This window comes from Oncorhynchus gorbuscha, linkage group LG03 (genome assembly GCF_021184085.1).
Source record: "Oncorhynchus gorbuscha isolate QuinsamMale2020 ecotype Even-year linkage group LG03, OgorEven_v1.0, whole genome shotgun sequence".
NCBI classification, from domain to species: Eukaryota; Metazoa; Chordata; class Actinopteri; order Salmoniformes; family Salmonidae; genus Oncorhynchus; species Oncorhynchus gorbuscha.
In genome coordinates this window covers 21,238,355-21,258,129 of record NC_060175.1, presented here as the reverse complement: position 1 = coordinate 21,258,129, position 19,775 = coordinate 21,238,355, and the positions used below count along the sequence as shown (strand labels likewise).

The 19,775-nt window shown below is 41.9% G+C and overlaps 1 protein-coding gene across 1 annotated transcript; it reads left to right on the top strand.

The window, feature by feature from the left end:
• Window positions 1–6,539: 6,539 nt before the first annotated feature.
• zgc:64106 (uncharacterized protein LOC393348 homolog) lies at window positions 6,540–19,333 on the top strand. Its single transcript, XM_046340094.1, has 6 exons — window positions 6,540–6,815; window positions 8,698–8,937; window positions 13,261–13,350; window positions 15,207–15,395; window positions 16,185–16,294; window positions 19,011–19,333. Exons 1-6 carry the CDS (start codon window positions 6,653–6,655, stop codon window positions 19,188–19,190), a joined length of 972 nt encoding a protein of 323 aa, XP_046196050.1. The 5' UTR covers window positions 6,540–6,652; the 3' UTR covers window positions 19,191–19,333.
• The last annotated feature ends 442 nt before the right edge of the window (window positions 19,334–19,775 follow it).

The window sequence follows — 19,775 nt, the reverse complement described above, 5'->3', positions numbered from 1 at the left end:
CAGCTAACTCAAGCACAGGTAGCTCCTCAAGGATGCCTGGTGATGATTCAAGTGATCCTTCTGAAGATGTCACAAGAAGAAAAGCAATGTCAGTGAGCAGTCAAGATGGCATCAGCAGTAGAAGTTCATCAGTCAGTGGCTCTGTGTGCATAAGATCTACTAAGAAGAGAATGAGTAACCAGAGAGAGGTAGAGTGCAGAAACAGCCAGACGTCTGAGTTCACTGATATAGTCCTGAGACCCAGTGAAGGCACTTTGAGAACTCGAACTGGAAGAGTTGTGAAGCCTGTCAGAAGACATTTAGAGTCAATTAGTCAAGTGATTGCTGAGCCTGACAAAAGAGAGCATCTAGCGACCCTGATACAGGCCCTATCAACTTTTGTTGAAGTGACAGTACCCCAATGAAACAGAGGCCAGAGGATAGATTAAGGAAATGAGAAATACTTTAATAGGGGGTCTTAGGTTGTATGTATATGGGCATATTTCTACCTGGCAAAGTCTCTTTGCTGTCCTTCTGGACAACTCTTGGTCAAGGTTACCCCTGTGGAGGAAGAACTCTTACCTTATGTCTTAAAGTTTGCTGAAATGAAGAAGGGGTGAGTGTAGTAGAGTTACAATGGTTATTCCATCAAACTTCAAATGATTAGAATAGTACACAACGCAGAACAGAACAACCAGATTGAGCGTCAGTGGCCAAGGCCCGCAAACAGGAATATTCCAAGTTCAGACAGAAGGGGGAAGTCAGATCGCTCTGATCGCCAGGAACTTTACTTTTGGAGTCTATTTTTAATTGTTGCGCTACTGGTGCTGCCTGTTGATGTTAGGTAGGCAGCTACAGTAGCTGAATGATGTTAACATTTTCAGATTTTGTTTCATTAAATATATTTGATTTCATCTGGGTGCTTGTGTCACCTACTAACACCCTGGTATTACCCGTAGCTCCAGTTCTCCTCAGTCCGAGAAAACACTGAGAGAAAGGTATGTGTTGCAGATTACTCCTTTGTAGAAGTCCATAACGTGAAATAAATTAAACATCTCAAGGTTAATGCTGTAGATATTGTTATAAGGGAGTGTGAGACTATTGAAACATGTAACTTTCAGAGTTTTATTCTTGTTATTAATATAGTTTACAGAGTGCTAAAAGTGCTGCTGTTGCCAGCTAGCATGCCTTTCTGTGATGTAGACGGTTAGCTGAGCTGACGACTGGTGCTGGCGTTGCATTATGGGAGATGTAGTTTGGTCCTCTACGGTCTGAATGGAATAGAGGCGATTTCACCTTGTAACTTGTTTATGTTGCAGTGTTTTTGTATATGAGTTGTTGTATTTTGGTACTGTCAACTGTGAGGTTCTGTGTTATACACTATAGCCCTTACCATATCATATGTGATGGAATATTATTTGCTGTTGGCTTGTGTGGGTATATGTGTTATGCAACATAGCTGACTTGAGACATTGTTAACAGTTTCAGGGCCATGGGCCTTTCTCATGATGGAGAAATACAGAATAACATGAAGACAGGGACTGTGCAATGAGTTGTGGGGGCACATTCAGAACGTAATGTTGCGGGAACAAATGGTCTTTTGTTAGATAACAGGACCCAGGTGTGAGATAACTGTATTGAGTGTGTGAGCGCATAGATATTCTACACAACTACAACGACTGACTGCTGAAGCCCCTAGGAGGCTGAGACTAGCCTGTGCGCCAACAATCAACGATAGGCTGGGTGAGTTTAAACCACGCCCAGTCTCTACTCTGACAGTTCGGCTCAGAAGCAGGGACTACTTCTGTCATCAGAGTATATTATAATATCTTTGTCAGGAACAAGTCAGTTCTCTGTTCTACCCTGCGTGGTGTTACAGTGAACCCGTATATACAAAAATTGCATTTGCCATTTATTGCTTGAATTTAATTAAAGATAATTAACGACAGATTCTGACTTTTTTTCTTCCTGATACCGGATTCTAAAGACACAGCCTCTTACACAACACTGAAAGCACCTAGCAATGTATTGGGGATGTGAGACAGGATATGTGTTTTACCTTTCTTCATGCTCCTGTGTAGAACAACTTGTCAGATGGTGCATTGGAGACTGATGTGTTCCTGTCCTGTCTTTTCACAATACTATTGCAGGTATGGTTCTATTGTCTAAGAATTAAGATTATACATTCTTTGTATTAAGGACTGGTTATTATTTTATAGTATACATTATGGCTTTATGTATGAGTGTGATTGTGTGTGTCCGAGAAAACACTGAGAGAGAAAGAACAACTTGTCAGATGGTGCATTGAAGACTGATGTGTTTCTGTCCTGTCTTTTCACAATACTATTGCAGATCAACATAAAAGCCTAAAAGACAGCCGTGGTGTCGCTCTTCATTTCTTGGTTCTCCTGTGGTACATAAGAAACCCGCTACATTGGTGTAGCAGGTGGAAATTATAGGCGATTAGCAAGACACCCCCAATAAAGGAGTGGTTCTGCAGGTGGTGACCACAGACCAGTTCTCAGTTCCTATGCTTCCTGGCTGATGTTTTGGTCACATTTGAATGCTGGCGGTGCTTTCACTCTAGTGGTAGCATGAGACGGAGTCTACAACCCACACAAGTGGCTCAGGTAGTGCAGCTCATCCAGGATGGCACATCAATGCAAGCTGTGGCAAGAAGGTTTGCTGTGTCTGTCAGCGTAGTGTCCAGAGCATGGAGGCGCTATCAGGAGACAGGCCAGTACATCAGGAGACGTGGAGGAGGCCGTAGGAGGGCATCAACCCAGCAGCAGGACCGCTACCTCCGCCTTTGTGCAAGGAGGAGCACTGCCAGAGCCCTGCAAAATGACCTCCAGCAGGCCACAAATGTGCATGTGTCTGCTCAAACGGTCAGAAACAGACTCCATGAGGATGGTATAAGGGTGGTATGAGGGCCCGACGTCCACAGGTGGGGGTTGTGCTTACAGCCCAACACCGTGCAGGACGTTTGGCATTTGCCAGAGAACACCAAGATTGGCAAATTCACCACTGGCGCCCTGTGCTCTTCACAGATGAAAGCAGGTTCACACTGAGCACATGTGACAGAGTCTGGAGACGCCGTGGAGAACGTTCTGCTGCCTGCAATATCCTCCAGCATGACCGGTTTGGCGGTGGGTCAGTCATGGTGTGCATTTCTTTGGGGGGCCGCACAGCCCTCCATGTGCTCGCCAGAGGTAGCCTGACTGCCATTAGATACCGAGATGAGATCCTCAGACCCCTTGTGAGACCATATGCTGGTGCGGTTGGCCCTGGGTTTCTCCTAATGCAAGACAATGCTAGACCTCATGTGGCTGGAGTGTGTCAGCAGTTCCTGCAACAGGAAGGCATTGATGCTATGGACTGGCCCGCCCGTTCCCCAGACCTGAATCCAATTGAGCACATCTGGGACATCATGTCTCGCTCCATCCACCAACACCGCGTTGCACCAGACTGTCCAGGAGTTGGCGGATGCTTTAGTCCAGGTCTGGGAGGAGATCCCTCAGGAGACCATCCGCCACCTCATCAGGAGCATGCCCAGGCGTTGTAGGGAGGTCATACAGGCACGTGGAGGCCACACACACTACTGAGCCTCATTTTGACTTGTTTTAAGGACATTACATCAAAGTTGGATCAGCCTGTAGTGTGGTTTTCCACTTTAATTTTGAGTGTGACTCCAAATCCAGACCTCCATGGGTTGATCAATTTTATTTCCATTGATAATTTCTGTGTGATTTTGTTGTCAGCACATTCAACTATGTAAAGAAAAAAGTATTTAATAAGAATATTTCATTCATTCAGATCTAGGATGTGTTATTTTAGTGTTCCCTTTATTTTTTTGAGCAGTGTATATAATTTTTTATTCATTGAGCAACAGGCTTAAAATTGATTTAGGTTTAAAGTGAAATCTAAATTTAGATTAGAGGAAGGATTTAATTTAACTAGGATGAATTTAAAACTAGTTTAAAAATTTGGTGCAACAAGATGAACTGCCACTGTGGGAGTAGGAGCTGTAGAAAACTATGATGATGTATACAAGCTTTTCGAGATGACCCACTGGGCACACACTGGTTGAGTCAACTTGCTTTCATGTAATTTCAATGATATTACGTTGAATTGACATCTGTGCCCAGTGGGGATCATGTCAGGCTGTTGAAAACATAGATTGTGCCTTTAAAAATGTATGGATCCTAATTTTGCCTCATTCAGAAATGGCATCCATGGCATTAGTATGTTAATACAGAGAAATGTGAAAGGTATATTTGATGACATTATGCGCTTACATTTCCTTAAAATAAATGTTCTCAATGTGACAGATGACTAAAGGATCAACATAATCCTTGATGATGGAAATTATATTTTATTCCAAATAATAGGCGAGTTATTATGACAAATCAGTATTTGAAATCTCCTGTATTTTTCCATGCCAGGTAAGAGACCAATTCAGGCATAGAGCGCTCTCATCCCCACAATGATTCCAACAATAGGAAAACAGGTTGAAAAAGCTTGGAAAAGAAAACAAATAAAAAACACTTGGGAATAATATGTTGTGTGTACTCTATCCCTAGCGCAGATATCCCTAGAATGCAGATCAATAGCCATGACAAATCGATGCACATGATGATGGGCCGAATAATAAAATAGAATAGGTTGTTATCAATAAACGTCACAGCAAGGTTCAATTTGCCTTCTTGGGGGCAAGGAGACCCCCAGCTCCGCTAAAACCATTGACAACTGCATGTGGTTTTCAAGGGATTTCCAACGAAATGTTAACAATTATTGTCACCTCCATCAGTGGCTTTCAACTCCATCCATGATTGCTAACCTATTTTGTCAATATTATGAAAAATTATATTAGTCGATGTTCTGCAATAATTGTGTAAACTATTGAAGTATTTGCTGTGCTAGACCTAAGAGAGAATGTGTACTTTGTTTTTTTATGTTCTGAATCTAGAAAAACATGCCAAAATGCTAACGAAATGAGCCCTGGAGAATTATAGTCCTAGTAGTAGAAAGCAATTTTGGGGGGAGATTTGTATTAATGTTAGCTATTTGAATAATCTAATGTTAGAATTAATGAAACAATCAAGGTCTTTAAAAACGTGTTGGACAATTTTTATTTTATTTTTTTATTTTACCTTTATTTAACCAGGCAAGTCAGTTAAGAACATATTCTTATTTTCAATGACGGCCTGGGAACAGTGGGTTAACTGCCTGTTCAGGGGAAGAACGACAGATTTGTACCTTGTCAGCTCGGGGGTTTGAACTCGCAACCTTCCAGTTACTAGTCCAACGCTCTAACCACTAGGCTACGCTACCGCCCAGACAATAAAGTAGGATCTTAATTTCAGCCAGTTTGCTACAGCAGGAAAATGATCCTACAGCAACAGGAAATGTGAATTATTATGTGGATAATAATTAATGGATTTTTTTGGTTGGGGTTAATACATTTTTCGTTAGGGAAAATCAAGTCTGAAATTTGAAATGGAAATGACAAACTTTAGAAGCCTTTTTAAACCTTGAATAAACTACAGCAACCAAAAGACTGATAAAATGTAGATCATACATCTGTAAAAATGAAATGCCTTTATGTTGTCTGATGGAGAAAGATATAAATGCATTTTATGGAGAGAAAAAAATGAAAACATTTGGAGGTTATTCTTTCACATGGAGTCATAGAAGATACACTGCATGACCAAAGTTGGAAGCACAGAATCGTCCATGAAAAACAACCCCAGACCATTATTCCTCCTCCACCAAACTTTAGAGTCGGCACTATACATTGAGGCAGGTGGCGTTCTCTTGGCATCCACCAAACCCAGATTCGTCCATTGGACTGCCAGATGGTGAAGCGTGATTCATCATCCCAGAGAACGCGCTTCCCCTGCTCCAGAATCCAATGGCGGCGAGATTTACACCACACCGACGCTTGGCATTGCGTATGGTGATCTTAGGCTTGTGTGCGGCTGCTCAGCCATGGAAACCCATTTCACGAATCACCCAACGAACAGTTATTGTGCTGATATTGCTTCCAGAGGCAGTTTGGAACTCGGCAGTGAGTGTTGCAACCGAGGACAGACGATTTTTACGCACTACCCGCTTCAGCTCTCGGCGGTCCCGTTCTGTGAGTGGCTGAAATAGACAAACCAACTCATTTGAAGGGGTGTCCACATACTTTTGTATATATAGTGTACTTTGATCTATAAACATAAATATTTCAAATTGTGTATATATAGCCTAACATTGGCTGTGGGGGAAAACATCTAATGGGATTTAACGTAAATCATTCCATATGGCTACAGTATGTTCCTCTTACACATGGCGCAGTGTAGCCTAACTGTACGCACCACAACCATTTATGCCTATGAGCAGCAATAACTAGAAACATAACATTTGCAGATGGATAAAATAACTTTAAACAACTGAAACATTTTGAAACTATACTCCTCAGACATTAAGACCTGGCGGTGTAGGGAGAATTAAATTATGTAACATGTAGCCTTGAAATTTGATCAAGTTCTGGACTTAGCCCAGCAAATAACCCTCAGAACGGAGCTTTGGGTCATAAATATAATTCAAGTCGGTGAAGGTGTCTGACAACAGCAAAGTTGTAGCCAGAAATATTTTAGTTCTTCATTGGGGCTCAGTGGGCATTTAAATGTCTTGGGTTTGGACTGATGTCTTCTCTCACCCGTTATGGGCAGTATCGACTGTGATTTTGGGACTCCTCTTGCGGTCACAGCAGAGAGGGTCCTGGGACACCCGAGCCTGTCTTGTGCAACTGAAGGGCAAGACCGCCATAGTTACTGGAGCTAACACAGGTAACGGTTTTGCATGGGCTAAATTCTTGCTTGACTTGTTTCGCTTGGAATGGTTTATCCAATTAGATTCAATAAGAATATCCCTCCAGCAGTTGCATGCTGCACAGACAAGCATGTTAACCAACTGGAAATACAAAAATATATATATATAAGTCAGAATTGGCTATTTATTCTTGACAATTTTTAATTCTCAAAATTAAACAGTTTTTACACACAGCAGTCAAAGGGAAATCTTTTTTCATTTATACATACACTAATACCAACAAAACAAATCCAATGATGACTTCCAGTAAGCATTCCCTTTAAGTGTCAAATTAAGTAATGCAACCTTTCCATTCCAATCACGGTGCATTTCTCTCACTTGAACCTCTCGCCATCAAAGTGTCTCAAATAGACTTCAGAATGTAGTTAATGATGTGCTTTTGGAATCCCTCTTTAAAGAAGTGAAGAAAGAAAACAAATTCCAGAGAGAGAGAGTGTGTGTAAATGGAGGGTTCTCTCTCTATCTGAGAAATCCTCATCCGCTTGACTTTTCACTGGGAAACCTAAAGTTATTCAATGTAAAAGGGTTCCTAGTCATGCTAATTACATAAACAATTGGACCAATATGACTTCCAGCAGTGCATGTCAGTTAGCCAGAGCTAAGACCTGCACACTCTCATGTGAAGGAAACTCCTGTTTTTTCAGCTTTAGCTTATAGCCTGATCAATGCTAAACCTCAAACAAATACACCTTGACTCTGTGGAACTTGGGGACACACTCTTTTCACTCCACTTCGATACAGCTATGACCGGAGGTAGCAGGTTTGGAGAGAGAGCATTTTTGCTAACCCTAACCCTTTTCATAACCTTAACCTAATTCTCCTAACCTGAGGTGGCAGGGTAGCCTAGTGGTTAGAGCGTTGGACATGTAACTGAAAGGTTGCAAGTTCAAATCCCCGAGCTGAAAGGCAGTTAACCCACTGTTCCTAGGCCGTCATTGAAAATAAGAATTTGTTCTTAACTGACTTGCCTAGTAAAAAAAGAAAAAACCTGCTATGAATAAGTAACTTCTGGTCGTAGCGCAATCAAAGTGGCATGACAATAGTTTTTCTCGTGGATCTTCAGTCTTTTGAACTGGATATAGGGGTTATTAGATGTAGACCATTCTTCTGGACTGCCATGTCCATGAACTTTGCACCCAGACGTGCACACTCACACAAATTACAGGCAGACAGAGTGACATACATGCAGACAGACAGACAGACTCACACATACTGTACAAGCAGCTCTGTTAGATTGTGCTGCAAGCAACTGCTCTTATTTATTAATCCCTTCAGACAGACAGACAGACAGACACACATACTGTACAAGCAGCTCTGTTAGATTGCGCTGCAAGCAACTGCTCTTATCTATTAATCCCTTCAGACAGACAGATAGACAGACAGACAGACAGACTCACACATACTGTACAAGCAGCTCTGTTAGATTGCGCTGCAAGCAACTGCTCTTATCTAGTAATCCCTTCAGACAGACAGACAGACAGACAGACAGACAGACAGACAGACAGACAGACAGACAGACAGACAGACAGACAGACAGACAGACAGACAGACAGACAGACAGACAGACAGACAGACAGACAGACAGACAGACAGACTGCTTGTACATACTGTACAAGCAGCTCTGTTAGATTGCGCTGCAAGCAACTGCTCTTAAATTTTGTTTTGTCCTCTGAGTGTCTTTTTCACTAATCATCGTTCTCGCTCTCTACTTCACCTTTCCCCTGTCTTTCTCTCTCGCTTTCTCTCTCAACCACTTTCCCTCTCTCTTTCTCTTATTATCCCTCTTGTTCTTTCTCTCTATATATCTATCTCATCCTCTCCTCTCTCCCCCTCCCTCAGGCATAGGGAAGTTCATTGCCCTAGACTTTGCCCGGCGTGGGGCTCGTGTTATCATGGCGTGCAGGAGCGAGGCGCGCGGTAGTGCTGCCCTGCAGGAAATCCGGAAGAGGAGCGGGAACACCAACGTGCACCTGCGCCTGGTGGACACCTCGTCCCTGGCGTCTGTGAGGGCGTTTGTAGAGGGTGTCCTGCGAGAGGAGAAGGAGCTCCACATCCTGGTCAACAACGCTGGGGCTTCAGGTGGGTAGCTTCAGGTCAAGATTCAAAGACAGTTAGGCTGGAATCCACACTGAATACCACTGTGTTCACTACTGTTTCACTTAAAACAATAGACAATAGTAAAACAGCTCCACATCCTGGTCAACAAACCAAGCCCTTCAGCTGGGCATCACGTCAGCCTGGAATCCACACTGAATATCGCAATATCTTCACTATTCACCTGAAGCGGAACAATAATGAAACAGAGCGATATCCAGGTTGGATTCCAGGTTATGTGGATTCCAGGCTATGAGACTGTCAACCAGGGGTGGACATCAACAGCCATAATACTAGTGTGACCCGGGGCTTCTAGTCGCCATCAGGCGACTAGCTCATAGAGCTAAAACCCAGGCATGACGGGAGTTAATGTAAGTCTTCAGGGCCCAGTTTTTCAAACGTTATCTTGTCGGATTTCGGCAATTGGACAGGATTAAATGCATAGAAATGTCCCCATTGAATGGGACACATTTGCAAATAAATTCATAAAAAATCCTACAATGTGATTTTCTGGATTTTTCTTCTCATTTTGTCTGTCATAGTTGAAGTGTAACCTCTGATGAAAATTACAGGCCTATCTCATCTTTTTAAGTGGGAGAACTTGCACAATTGGTGGCTGACTAAATACTTTTTTGCTCCACTGTACTTTATCCCAAAATGGTGTCAGTTTGTCACAGGACCACAGCATATGGTGCTTTTTGCATCTCCAACAGAGATGTGACATTTCTGGGTGCATTTACATGCATTCTGGCAGGAGTGTAGTAACTCATATGACTTATCTTAAAATGCAGTAATTAATGTCTTAGGTCATAGGAGCAGGTATTAACATTTTCACATATCTGTGACCAATGGTTCTCCTCAATTTCTTCCTTTAGATCTGTTTCCCATTTTTTCCTTATCGGTTCTGAACCATCAGGTAGAGTTTCCATCAACTCTTGATTTAACTTGATTGAATTAGAGTATAGATCCATCATAATACACATGTTCAAAATTCATGGTGCCACTTTGGAACCAGGACTTAAAGGTGTATAGGGTATAGCTTTATAGGGTAAATATAAAACAGTCCATTTTATTATTTTCATTCCAAATTAAGTTGGAGAACAGGCCATTTATTTAACTTAAAAAGTTGGATGGAATTGAAACTGGCAGGGCCTGGAATAAATACATCAACCTTAGTAATATATACATTTTTATTATGTTAACCATACCTAACAGAAATAGGGAGATATCTCCATCTCTGAACATCAGATTCAATCTAATCTATGAAAGGAAAATTATTGATTGTACTGTATATGCTTCTTCCAGACGGCATGGTATCAGTACACCCCGGTATTTCATGTCTTTGTTTCCACTTGAATGTACATTCTAAGCTTGAGAAGTCATAATTAGAAATGGGCTTTATTTCAGTTTTCAACCAATTCACTTTGAATCCTGATATGGCACCATATGTGTCCAACAATAGTAAAACAAATGACAGAGAATGTTGGAGAGGAACGTTCAATGTGCCTGTGGATGAGAGGGCACATGAGACATGGCTTCAGTTAGTCATGTTAGGAGAGAGTTGACAATGGTAGTGGTCATCACCTCTTAATCAGGAAACAGGAGGGGACTTAGCTGGAAATACAAATAGCAGATACATTCCATTACAGCTGTGTCATCGTAGGTTCAAAAAACAAGTTTCTCCATGACGTTAAACACAGACTGCGCATCTCGCCCACTTGACACATCAAAGTAGTCCAAGAAACGTTTCTGAATGAAGCCCTGATCATCCCCATACCTGATGATAACTGAAAACTGCAAGCAGACTGGTGGCACTATAGGTCCCAGAGTGTGGGGGGGGGGGGTCATTTTTACCCCCTGTGGCTCAGAGTTTTTCCTTATCTGTTACCCTAACCAGGAAAACTCTGGACCCTATAAGGTATGTCAGTGATTAATCAGTTGTAAAAAGGTTTTATAAGGGCTGTGATTTTTTCTAATCAGTTTTTTCTAATCAGGTCACATGAAACTGAAAAAAACCTCCAGCAACCTTATACTTAGACTAGATTAGGAGGGGGATTCCTCTACCCAGAGGCAGAGACAACAACTGATATACAATATAACTCACAGGACTGAGCTTGCTTTATGCATGTTTGCGTCATGTAGGCCTATTCAACTGTAGGCCTTATAAAAAAATGAACGGAAGTCTGTCATCACTATTATGTTGATTGATTAATTCCAGTTAATAATTAGTTACCCTGACCAGATGAACAGGGTGCATAGGCTGTATGCAGCTGCTATTATTAGTAGCCTACAGTTGATCAGACTGAAAAATGGTGTCGTTTTCATCCCATACAGCATGTCAGATCTCTAATGTTTAGGTGTAGCCTAAGCTGCTGTAACATTTATGTAATGAGTTTCTGCTTGTGTCTGTCTGGAGTGGTTGCATTATCATCTTTGCTAAATAAATACCGGAGGAAAGTGGAACGCATACTTGAGCGAGAGCGAATAAATGCGCTGTGTCAACCTCTCTTTAATCTAACTTTTAATGGATGATGCAATGGAAGCTATCAAATCTTTCTGAATTGATTTTGACATCCCAGAGAAGACAGTAGAAAGTTCCATATTTTCAGCTAGTAATGTACAATTATCACTGCAAGCTTCTTATAGTTGCACTTGTTAGCGAAAATGTCGCTCTTGTCTTGTCCTCTAATAGCCAATTCTTGCATACCCAAAAACGCAGTGGTGTTGATAAGCTGCTTAAGAACATCCCTGTTTCTTCTTTCTTTCTGGTTGTGTTCCGCAGTTTGAATATGCAGACCTTCGTCACGATAGTTGCAGCTTTTTAGGCATTAGGCATCATTCTAATATATTAAAAAGATAAATGAATTTAAATGAATGGAAACAGATGCAGGCCTTTAACCACTGGAGTAGTCTACAGTTCCATCGAACTGCATGCAACCACATGTGGTGCGCACTCCTTTTAAACCACCGGGGGACTGAGCGGGCGGATTACTGGAACAGGTTAGTATAGTGACTTTATTAACATGAATGCAACATCCGTTCTACTCTGGGCACCAGTAGAGCCAAAGCGAGTGCAATTTATTCACTTGATTTTTCAGTTTAACGGCTACATGTTCCATTTGGCCTTGCTACATTTCTTGTACATTCCCACCTTGTGATTCAGTGAATTAATTCATTTCCATATGATTTTCCAACAAAGAGCTGGAAATAATTATTGAAAGGTGCGTAATTGTGGGCTTCGCACACATAACGGGCTTTTTTGTCTCTCTCTTTTAAAAACTCTGTAATTGCCCATGTTTATTCAACATTCATTCAACCAATTAACATTAGGTTAATTCACATAACAACACCAATTAACATTATCAATTGTACTAAAAGTATAATCGACACGTAATAATATAATGTTTCCCAGGAGAGAGAGACCAATGGAAATAAAAGTACTAAGTGCTTACAATTTCAGCGTCTTAGTCGGTTCGACATTTGATCCCTCCCAGTCTTTTTATCCATATGGGCCATTTAAATGATTTCCACACACTCAGGCCTTTATAGCCTATTGGCTGGGAAGCATTAAAAAATAATTGTCCAGATCATAGCAATCATCATGTTGTCTTGTTCACTTGTCAGTTTGTTACTTAAACAAATTCCTATTCATTACCTATTCAGTATTTAATATTATATTAGGATCCCATTAGTTACTGCTAAAGTAGCAGCTTCTCTTCCTGGCGTCCACACAAAACATGACATAATACAGACCATGAATAGACAAGTACATCCCAAGGACAGAACTACATACATTAAAATAGGAATATACGGTTTCATACATTTATGCCTTCTGAATGCAAGTGCAACACACGAAAATTGAGACGCAATAACAAGGAAGTACGCTGCAAGTAGACTTCCCCTGACCTGAATATAGCAAACTTGTTTGGCAAAATTCTCCTGAACTGAATTAAGCTACCTTGTTTCTATAGTTACTGTCCATAATACGTATCCTGGGGTAAGGTATTAAACCTATTACTATTGTAAATGTTTGTCCTTGACGCGGTGTCTATTTGGGCTACGGTTTGCAACATGCACATCATTTGTGGTGTGTGGTGTGTGTCTCTGTATCTCTCTGTGTGTGTGTGTGTGTGTGTGTGTGTGTGTGTGTGTGTGTGTGTGTGTGTGTGTGTGTGTGTGTGTGTGTGTGTGTGTGTGTGTGTGTGTGTGTGTGTGTGTGTGTGTGTGTGTGTGTGTGTGTGTGTGTGTGTGTGTGTGTGTGTGTGTGTGTGTGTGTGTGTGTGTGTGTGTGTGTGCCTTATCATCTAGGTCTGCCTGGAGATATCACCTCCGATGGTCTAGAGGTGTCCTTCGCTACCAATCATGTGGGTCCTTTCCTCCTCACCAGCCTGCTTTTGGGTAAGACACCACATATCTTCTGGTTAAGACACCACATATCTTCTGGTTAAGACACCACATACCTTTTGGGTAAGACACCACATATCTTCTGGGTAAGACACCACATATCTTATGGGTACGACACCACACACCTTTTGGGTAAGACACCACATATCTTCTGGGTAAGACACCACATATCTTTTGGGTAAGACACCACATACCTTTTGGGTAAGACACCACATATCTTCTGGGTAAGACACCACATACCTTTTGGGTAAGACACCACATACCTTTTGGGTAAGACACCACATACCTTTTGGGTAAGACACCACATATCTTCTGGGTAAGACACCACATACCTTCTGGGTAAGACACCACATACCTTTTGGGTAAGACACCACATACCTTTTGGGTAAGACACCACATATCTTCTGGGTAAGACACCACATATCTTCTGGGTAAGACACCACATACCTTTTGGGTAAGACACCACATATCTTCTGGGTAAGACACCACATATCTTATGGGTACGACACCACACACCTTTTGGGTAAGACACCACATATCTTCTGGGTAAGACACCACATATCTTTTGGGTAAGACACCACATACCTTTTGGGTAAGACACCACATATATTTTGGGTAAGACACCACATACCTTTTGGGTAAGACACCACATATCTTCTGGGTAAGACACCACATATCTTTTGGGTAAGACACCACATACCTTTTGGGTAAGACACCACATATCTTCTGGGTAAGACACCACATATCTTCTGGGTACGACACCACATACCTTCTGGATAAGAATATCCCAATTGAAAGAGGTGATTCAGCCCAGCTTGAACAAAAGGCAATTCTTACACTTCAAAAACATTCTTTATGTACTGAACAAAAATATAAACGCGACATGCAACAATTTCAACGATTGTATTGAGTTATAATTCATACAAGGAAATCATTCAATTGAAATAAACTCATTAGGCCCTAATCTATGGATTTCATATGAATGGGAGCCAGAACCACTTGGGAGCAAGGCTGATGCCAATCAGAATGAGTTTTTCCTGACAAAAGATCTTTATTATAGACAGAAATACTACTCAGTTTCATCAGCTGTCCTGGTGGCTGGTCTCAGACGATCCCACTGGTGAAGAAGCCAGATGTGGAGGTCATGGGCTGGCGTGGTTACAAGTGGTCTGTGGTTGTAAGGCCGGTTGAAAGTACTTCCAAATTCTCTAAAACAACATTGGTAGAGAAATTAACATAAAATGATCTGGCAACAGCTCTGGTGGACATTCCTGCAGTCAGCATGCCAATTGCACACTCCCTCAAAACTTGAGACATCTGTGGCATTGTGTTGTGTGACAAAACTGCACATTTTAGAGTGGCTTTTTATTGTCCCCAGGACAACATGCACCTGCGTAATAATCATGCTGTTTAATCAGCTTCTTGATATGCCACACATGTCAGGTAGATGGAAAATCTTGGAAAATGAGAAATGCTGACTAACAGGGATGTAAACAGATTTGTGCACAAAATGTTGTGGGTATGGAACATTTCTGGAATATTTCATTTCAGCTCATGAAACATGGGACCAACACCTTACATGTTGTGTTTATATTTTTTTCCTGGAGAGTCACCCATTAAAGTGTCGTGGTCCGGTAAGGAATGTTTTTTCATATTACATTCCACACCTTACATTGTATTACTGTTCACCTCCCACTTCTCTCCCCTGCTCTTTTCTTTCCCTTGCTCCCTCCCCACCTCTCATCCCTTCCTAACTTCCTCCTTCCCTCCCTCCCTCCCCTCCATCCCTACCTCTCTCTCTCCCTCTCTCTCTCCCCTCCATCCTCTCCCCCGTCCTTACCTCTGTCCAGACCTGCTAAAACGATCGGCGCCGGCACGCATCGTCAACGTGTCATCTATGAACCACTGGAGGGGCGTGGTCGACTTTTCACACTTCAAGGGCGAGAACCTGGCCTACACCATGGACAGCGTGTACAACCACACCAAGCTGCACAACATCATCTGCACTAACGAACTGGCACGAAGGCTACAAGGCACAGGTGGATAGGAATGCCTAAGCAAGTTTTCATAAAGCATCTCAGAGTAGGAGTGCTGATCTAGGATCAGTTTTGGCATTAGATCATAATGAATAATGAATAAGATTACATGGACAGGGAGAAAAAAAACTGATCCTATATCAACAAGCCTACTCTGAAATGGTTTTGGAATAATGGCCCTGGTTCCATTTAGCTTGTAGACAATTGCTCTATCCTGGCCCCTTACCCCACAGTTGAATCTCATTCATAGCACATCTGATACTGATTTGGCTATATGACCGGCGTGTATATTGGTAATGTTTGTAAAAGTACCACAGTCCTTGTTTAGAACACATAGTATAGCCATAAGCTCTTTCACTGCTGCTAAAACAATGTATAAGTGCATAAGTAACATAATACAATGAGCATCATTCCTGAGGGGTCTAACGGGGAACGTGGTTATATAACGAAATTTAGGCACCAAACATCTTCTGTGCAGCTGGAGATAGGTTTCCCTGTGTGAGTCAAACTTCCCATGGAATCAGACTCAGGGATAGCAACGCAGTACGCAGTATAATGGAGGGCTAGGGGTAAGGGCTTTAGTGTGGTTTATAATGTGTTATAATGTGTTATAGTGTGTGTGTGTGTGTGTGTGTGTGTGTGTGTGTGTGTGTGTGTGTGTGTGTGTGTGTGTGTGTGTGTGTGTGTGTGTGTGTGTGTGTGTGTGTGTGTGTGTGTGTGTGTGTGTGTGTGTGTGTGTGTGTGTGTGTGTGTGTGTGTGTGTGTGTGTGTGTGTCTCTCTCTCTCTCACAGGGGTGACAGCTAACTCCCTCCACCCTGGGGTGGTGATGACAGAAGTGATGAGACACTATAACTTCCTGGTTCGGTTCCTATTCAACCTGATTGGAATCTTTTTCTTCAAGGTGAATACTTTGTATCATAACACTCTGGTGAAAATTTGAAGGGAAAAAATGCTTTTAACACTATTTTTACAGTCCTGTTTCATATAGGAAGTTAACAGTGGAACATTTCTGGTGACCCTGTTCCCAGGTCTGTTTTTGTTGTCATGCCAACTTCTATGGTCATAATAAGACAGCACAAACATCTGTGACCAGGCTAACTTTCTGGTTCTTAGGGCTCTATTCAATCTGTATCACTGAAGCGTCACAGATTGTGCGGTAGACATTTAAAGGTAATTTCCTATTGAGCCAACATATGCAGCATTTGCCGTGAATGCAGTCTCCGTTAACACGGGATTTGGGGTCATTGCCTTTCAATTTCAATCACGTTGTAACGTTGAATTTCTGCAATACGCATTGAATTAGAGCCCTTACTTTAAAGATTTCAACTCAAATTTCAACTGGCAAATGTGAGTGTTAGTCGTGATTGAGTGTTAGCAAAATCATGCAACTCCGCAGAAGGTTACTGCCATTCCGCAACAGGTCGTGACACACCCGCGTTGTGCATTATTTCCACAAAACTCATAGCCCCTCGTTGTTAATCCCTTACATAATAACCCTTTTAAACTGTAACTGCTAAATAAATAACAAGTGCATAATGAACTGTAAAATAACGAAGTGTCAATATTTTCTGTTTGTCTGAACTGAAAGAGAGGGAAAGTGGGTTTCTGGAAAGGACTGTAGCTAGGAAGAATGTGTGAGACAAGTGCCTGGATTCAATCTGGGACCGCGCTATAGCACACTTGACATTAAGGTAATTTCCAATTCAGCGTTTACCTTGAATCTGAAACATTTAACTTGAATGTAATCTCCACAAACTCAGTAACATTGCCTTTAAAAGCTGCAATGTCTACGAGTGTGATCGGATTGAATCCTAGCCAAACAGATAAAAATGTGTTCTCGTCCTGATTGGTTACTGTGTGCGAACAGGATGTGTTATGTCTCACTTCAAGGAAACCAAAGGTGAACGTGTGTGTGTATGTGTGTGCGTGTGTGTGTGCTGCTGAGATTAAATTAAACTCAATTAGAGTGGAGACCAACCAAGGACACCACAACAATAGGCCACATTTAAGACAAGGGGTTAAAATGTGTCTTTAGCCCAGACTTCAAGGCAGTGATGTTCTGGGCTATGCAGAGATGGAGGCTTGTTGGTGACCAAAGGAGCAGAATGCTTGGTCCATCATTTTTAGGTGGGTCTTTGGGACAGAGAAGAGTCTCTGATCATTTGTCATGATCCGAAAGATGATGGTTTGCTTCAGTGGGCACACTACAGCATATAATGAGTTAAACAATTTCACTCAATAAACCTGAAAAAACAGCTAGCTGGAGCTCGTCTGCGTGGTTGGCTGGATATTTTTTATTTATTTATTTAACCTTTATTTTATTTAACCAGGGAAGTCAGTTAAGAACAAATTCTTATTTACAATGACGGCTTACCCCGGCTGTAATGAATTTCCTCCTCTTCTTCCGAAGAGGAGAGGCGAAACGGATCAGAGGACCAATACGCGGCGTGGTAATTGTCCATGGTTCTTTTTAATACGTTAAGGTACACATGAACAACTGACTACAAAAAAACAAGAAATGTGAAAACTCAAAACAGTCCTATCTGGTGCAAAGACAGAGACAGGAACAATCACCCACAAACACACAGTGAAACCCAGGCTACCTAAGTATGATTCTCAATCAGAGACAACTAATGACACCTGCCTCTGATTGAGAACCATACTAGGCGAAACATAGAAATTCCCAAAACCTAGAAAAACAAACATAGACTGCCCACCCAACTCACGCCCTGACCATACTAACTAAATACAAAACACAGGAAATAAAGGTCAGAACGTGACACCGGCCAAACCCTAATCCGACGATGCTGGGACAATCATGCGCAGCCCTATGGGACACTAAATCACAGCCGGTTGTGATACATCCTGGAATCAAACCAGGGTCTGCAGTGACACCTCTAGCACGAGATGCAGTATGTTAGACCTCTACGCCACTCGGGATATGCCCTCACCTTCTATGTACTTAATGCTGATTGGTTTGGTTCTGTCCACTATAGTGCTGTACGGTTAGAACGTGATGTTAAGTGTGTCCAATCGGCTGATTGGTTAGAATGAATTAGTGATTTATAGGTCTGAAGGCCAGTCAGATTGAAATAGCTGGCCTTTGTTATAAAGCCAGCAGAACAATTGTAACAGCTACAACATATTTGCTATTGAACCTGGGTGTGTGTGTGTGTGTGTGTGTGTGTGTGTGTGTGTGTGTGTGTGTGTGTGTGTGTGTGTGTGTGTGTGTGTGTGTGTGTGTGTGTGTGTGTGTGTGTGTGTGTGTGTGTGTGTGTGTGTGTGTGTGTGTGTGTGTGTGTGTGTGTGTGTGTGTGTGTGTGTGTGTGTGTGTGTGTGTGTGTGTGTGTGCGTGTGTGTGTGTGCGTGTGCACTTATTTATTTATAGCAGTTTCACAAAATCTCTATAGCAGATGTCTCTGAGTAAACATGGCAATTGTGTAAACGTTCTGAGCTCCAGGTTAAGGGACACTCCCCTTCCTGGCATTACTCAAAGAAACAAAGTCCTGACAAAGATATTTCCTTGCACTCAATGTGCTTACACATTGTTGTCTCTTTTATGCAGAGGTGGTTAATGTTTATGCTCTCACCCTCTTCTCCCATCTCTGTCCACAAAGTCTTCTGAAGAAGGGGCAGTGAGCAGCATCTACTGTGCTGTCTCCGAGGAGATGGAGGGAATAACAGGGAAGTACATTGACAGCGACTGTTCCCTGGTTCTCCCCGCCCACCTGGCCAGAGACCCTGCCCTCGCAGTCAAGGACTTTGAGTTCTGCGAGAGATTGACATCCAAGCTCTGAATAATTACCAGAGGGCGAGAGAGAAAGATACAGAGAGAGAGAGAGAGAGAAAGAGAGAGGCTCGTTTGCAGTGGGGTCAAATTCCTTTTGAACTCCATTTACCCTTGTTATTATGAAGGATTAATAAAAAATGCAGGGTCAAATATGTCTATAAATTTTGTTTCTTTAAGTGTAATATTCAATAACAGACTTTATAAAAACACAGTTGAAGTCGGAAGTTTACATACACTTAGGTTGGAGTCATTAAAACTCATTTTTCAACCACTCCACAAATGTCTTGTTAACAAACGATAGATTTGGCAAGTCGGTTAGGATATCTACTTTGTGCCTGACACAAGTAATTTTTCCAACAATTGTTTAGAGACAAATTTTTTCACTTATAATTCACTGTATCACAATTCCAGTGGGTCAGAAGTTCACATACACTAAGTTGACTGTGCCTTTAAACAGCTTGGAAAATTCCAGAAAATTATGTAAAGGCTTTAGAAGCTTCTGATAGGCTAATTGACATCATTTGAGTCAATTGGAGGTGTCCCTGTGGATGTATTTCAAGCCTATCTTCAAACTCAGTGCATCTTTGCTTGA

What these genes read in the sequence shown, in the direction of transcription:
- zgc:64106 (XM_046340094.1), top strand. Translation starts at nt 6,653, where the DNA reads ATGTCTTGGGTTTGGACTGATGTCTTCTCTCACCCGTTATGGGCAGTA. An exon ending in CAACAACGCTGGGGCTTCAG is followed by an intron (nt 8,938 to 13,260) that starts GTGGGTAGCTTC and finishes CTTATCATCTAG; the next exon opens with GTCTGCCTGGAGATATCACC. An exon ending in CCTCACCAGCCTGCTTTTGG is followed by an intron (nt 13,351 to 15,206) that starts GTAAGACACCAC and finishes ACCTCTGTCCAG; the next exon opens with ACCTGCTAAAACGATCGGCG.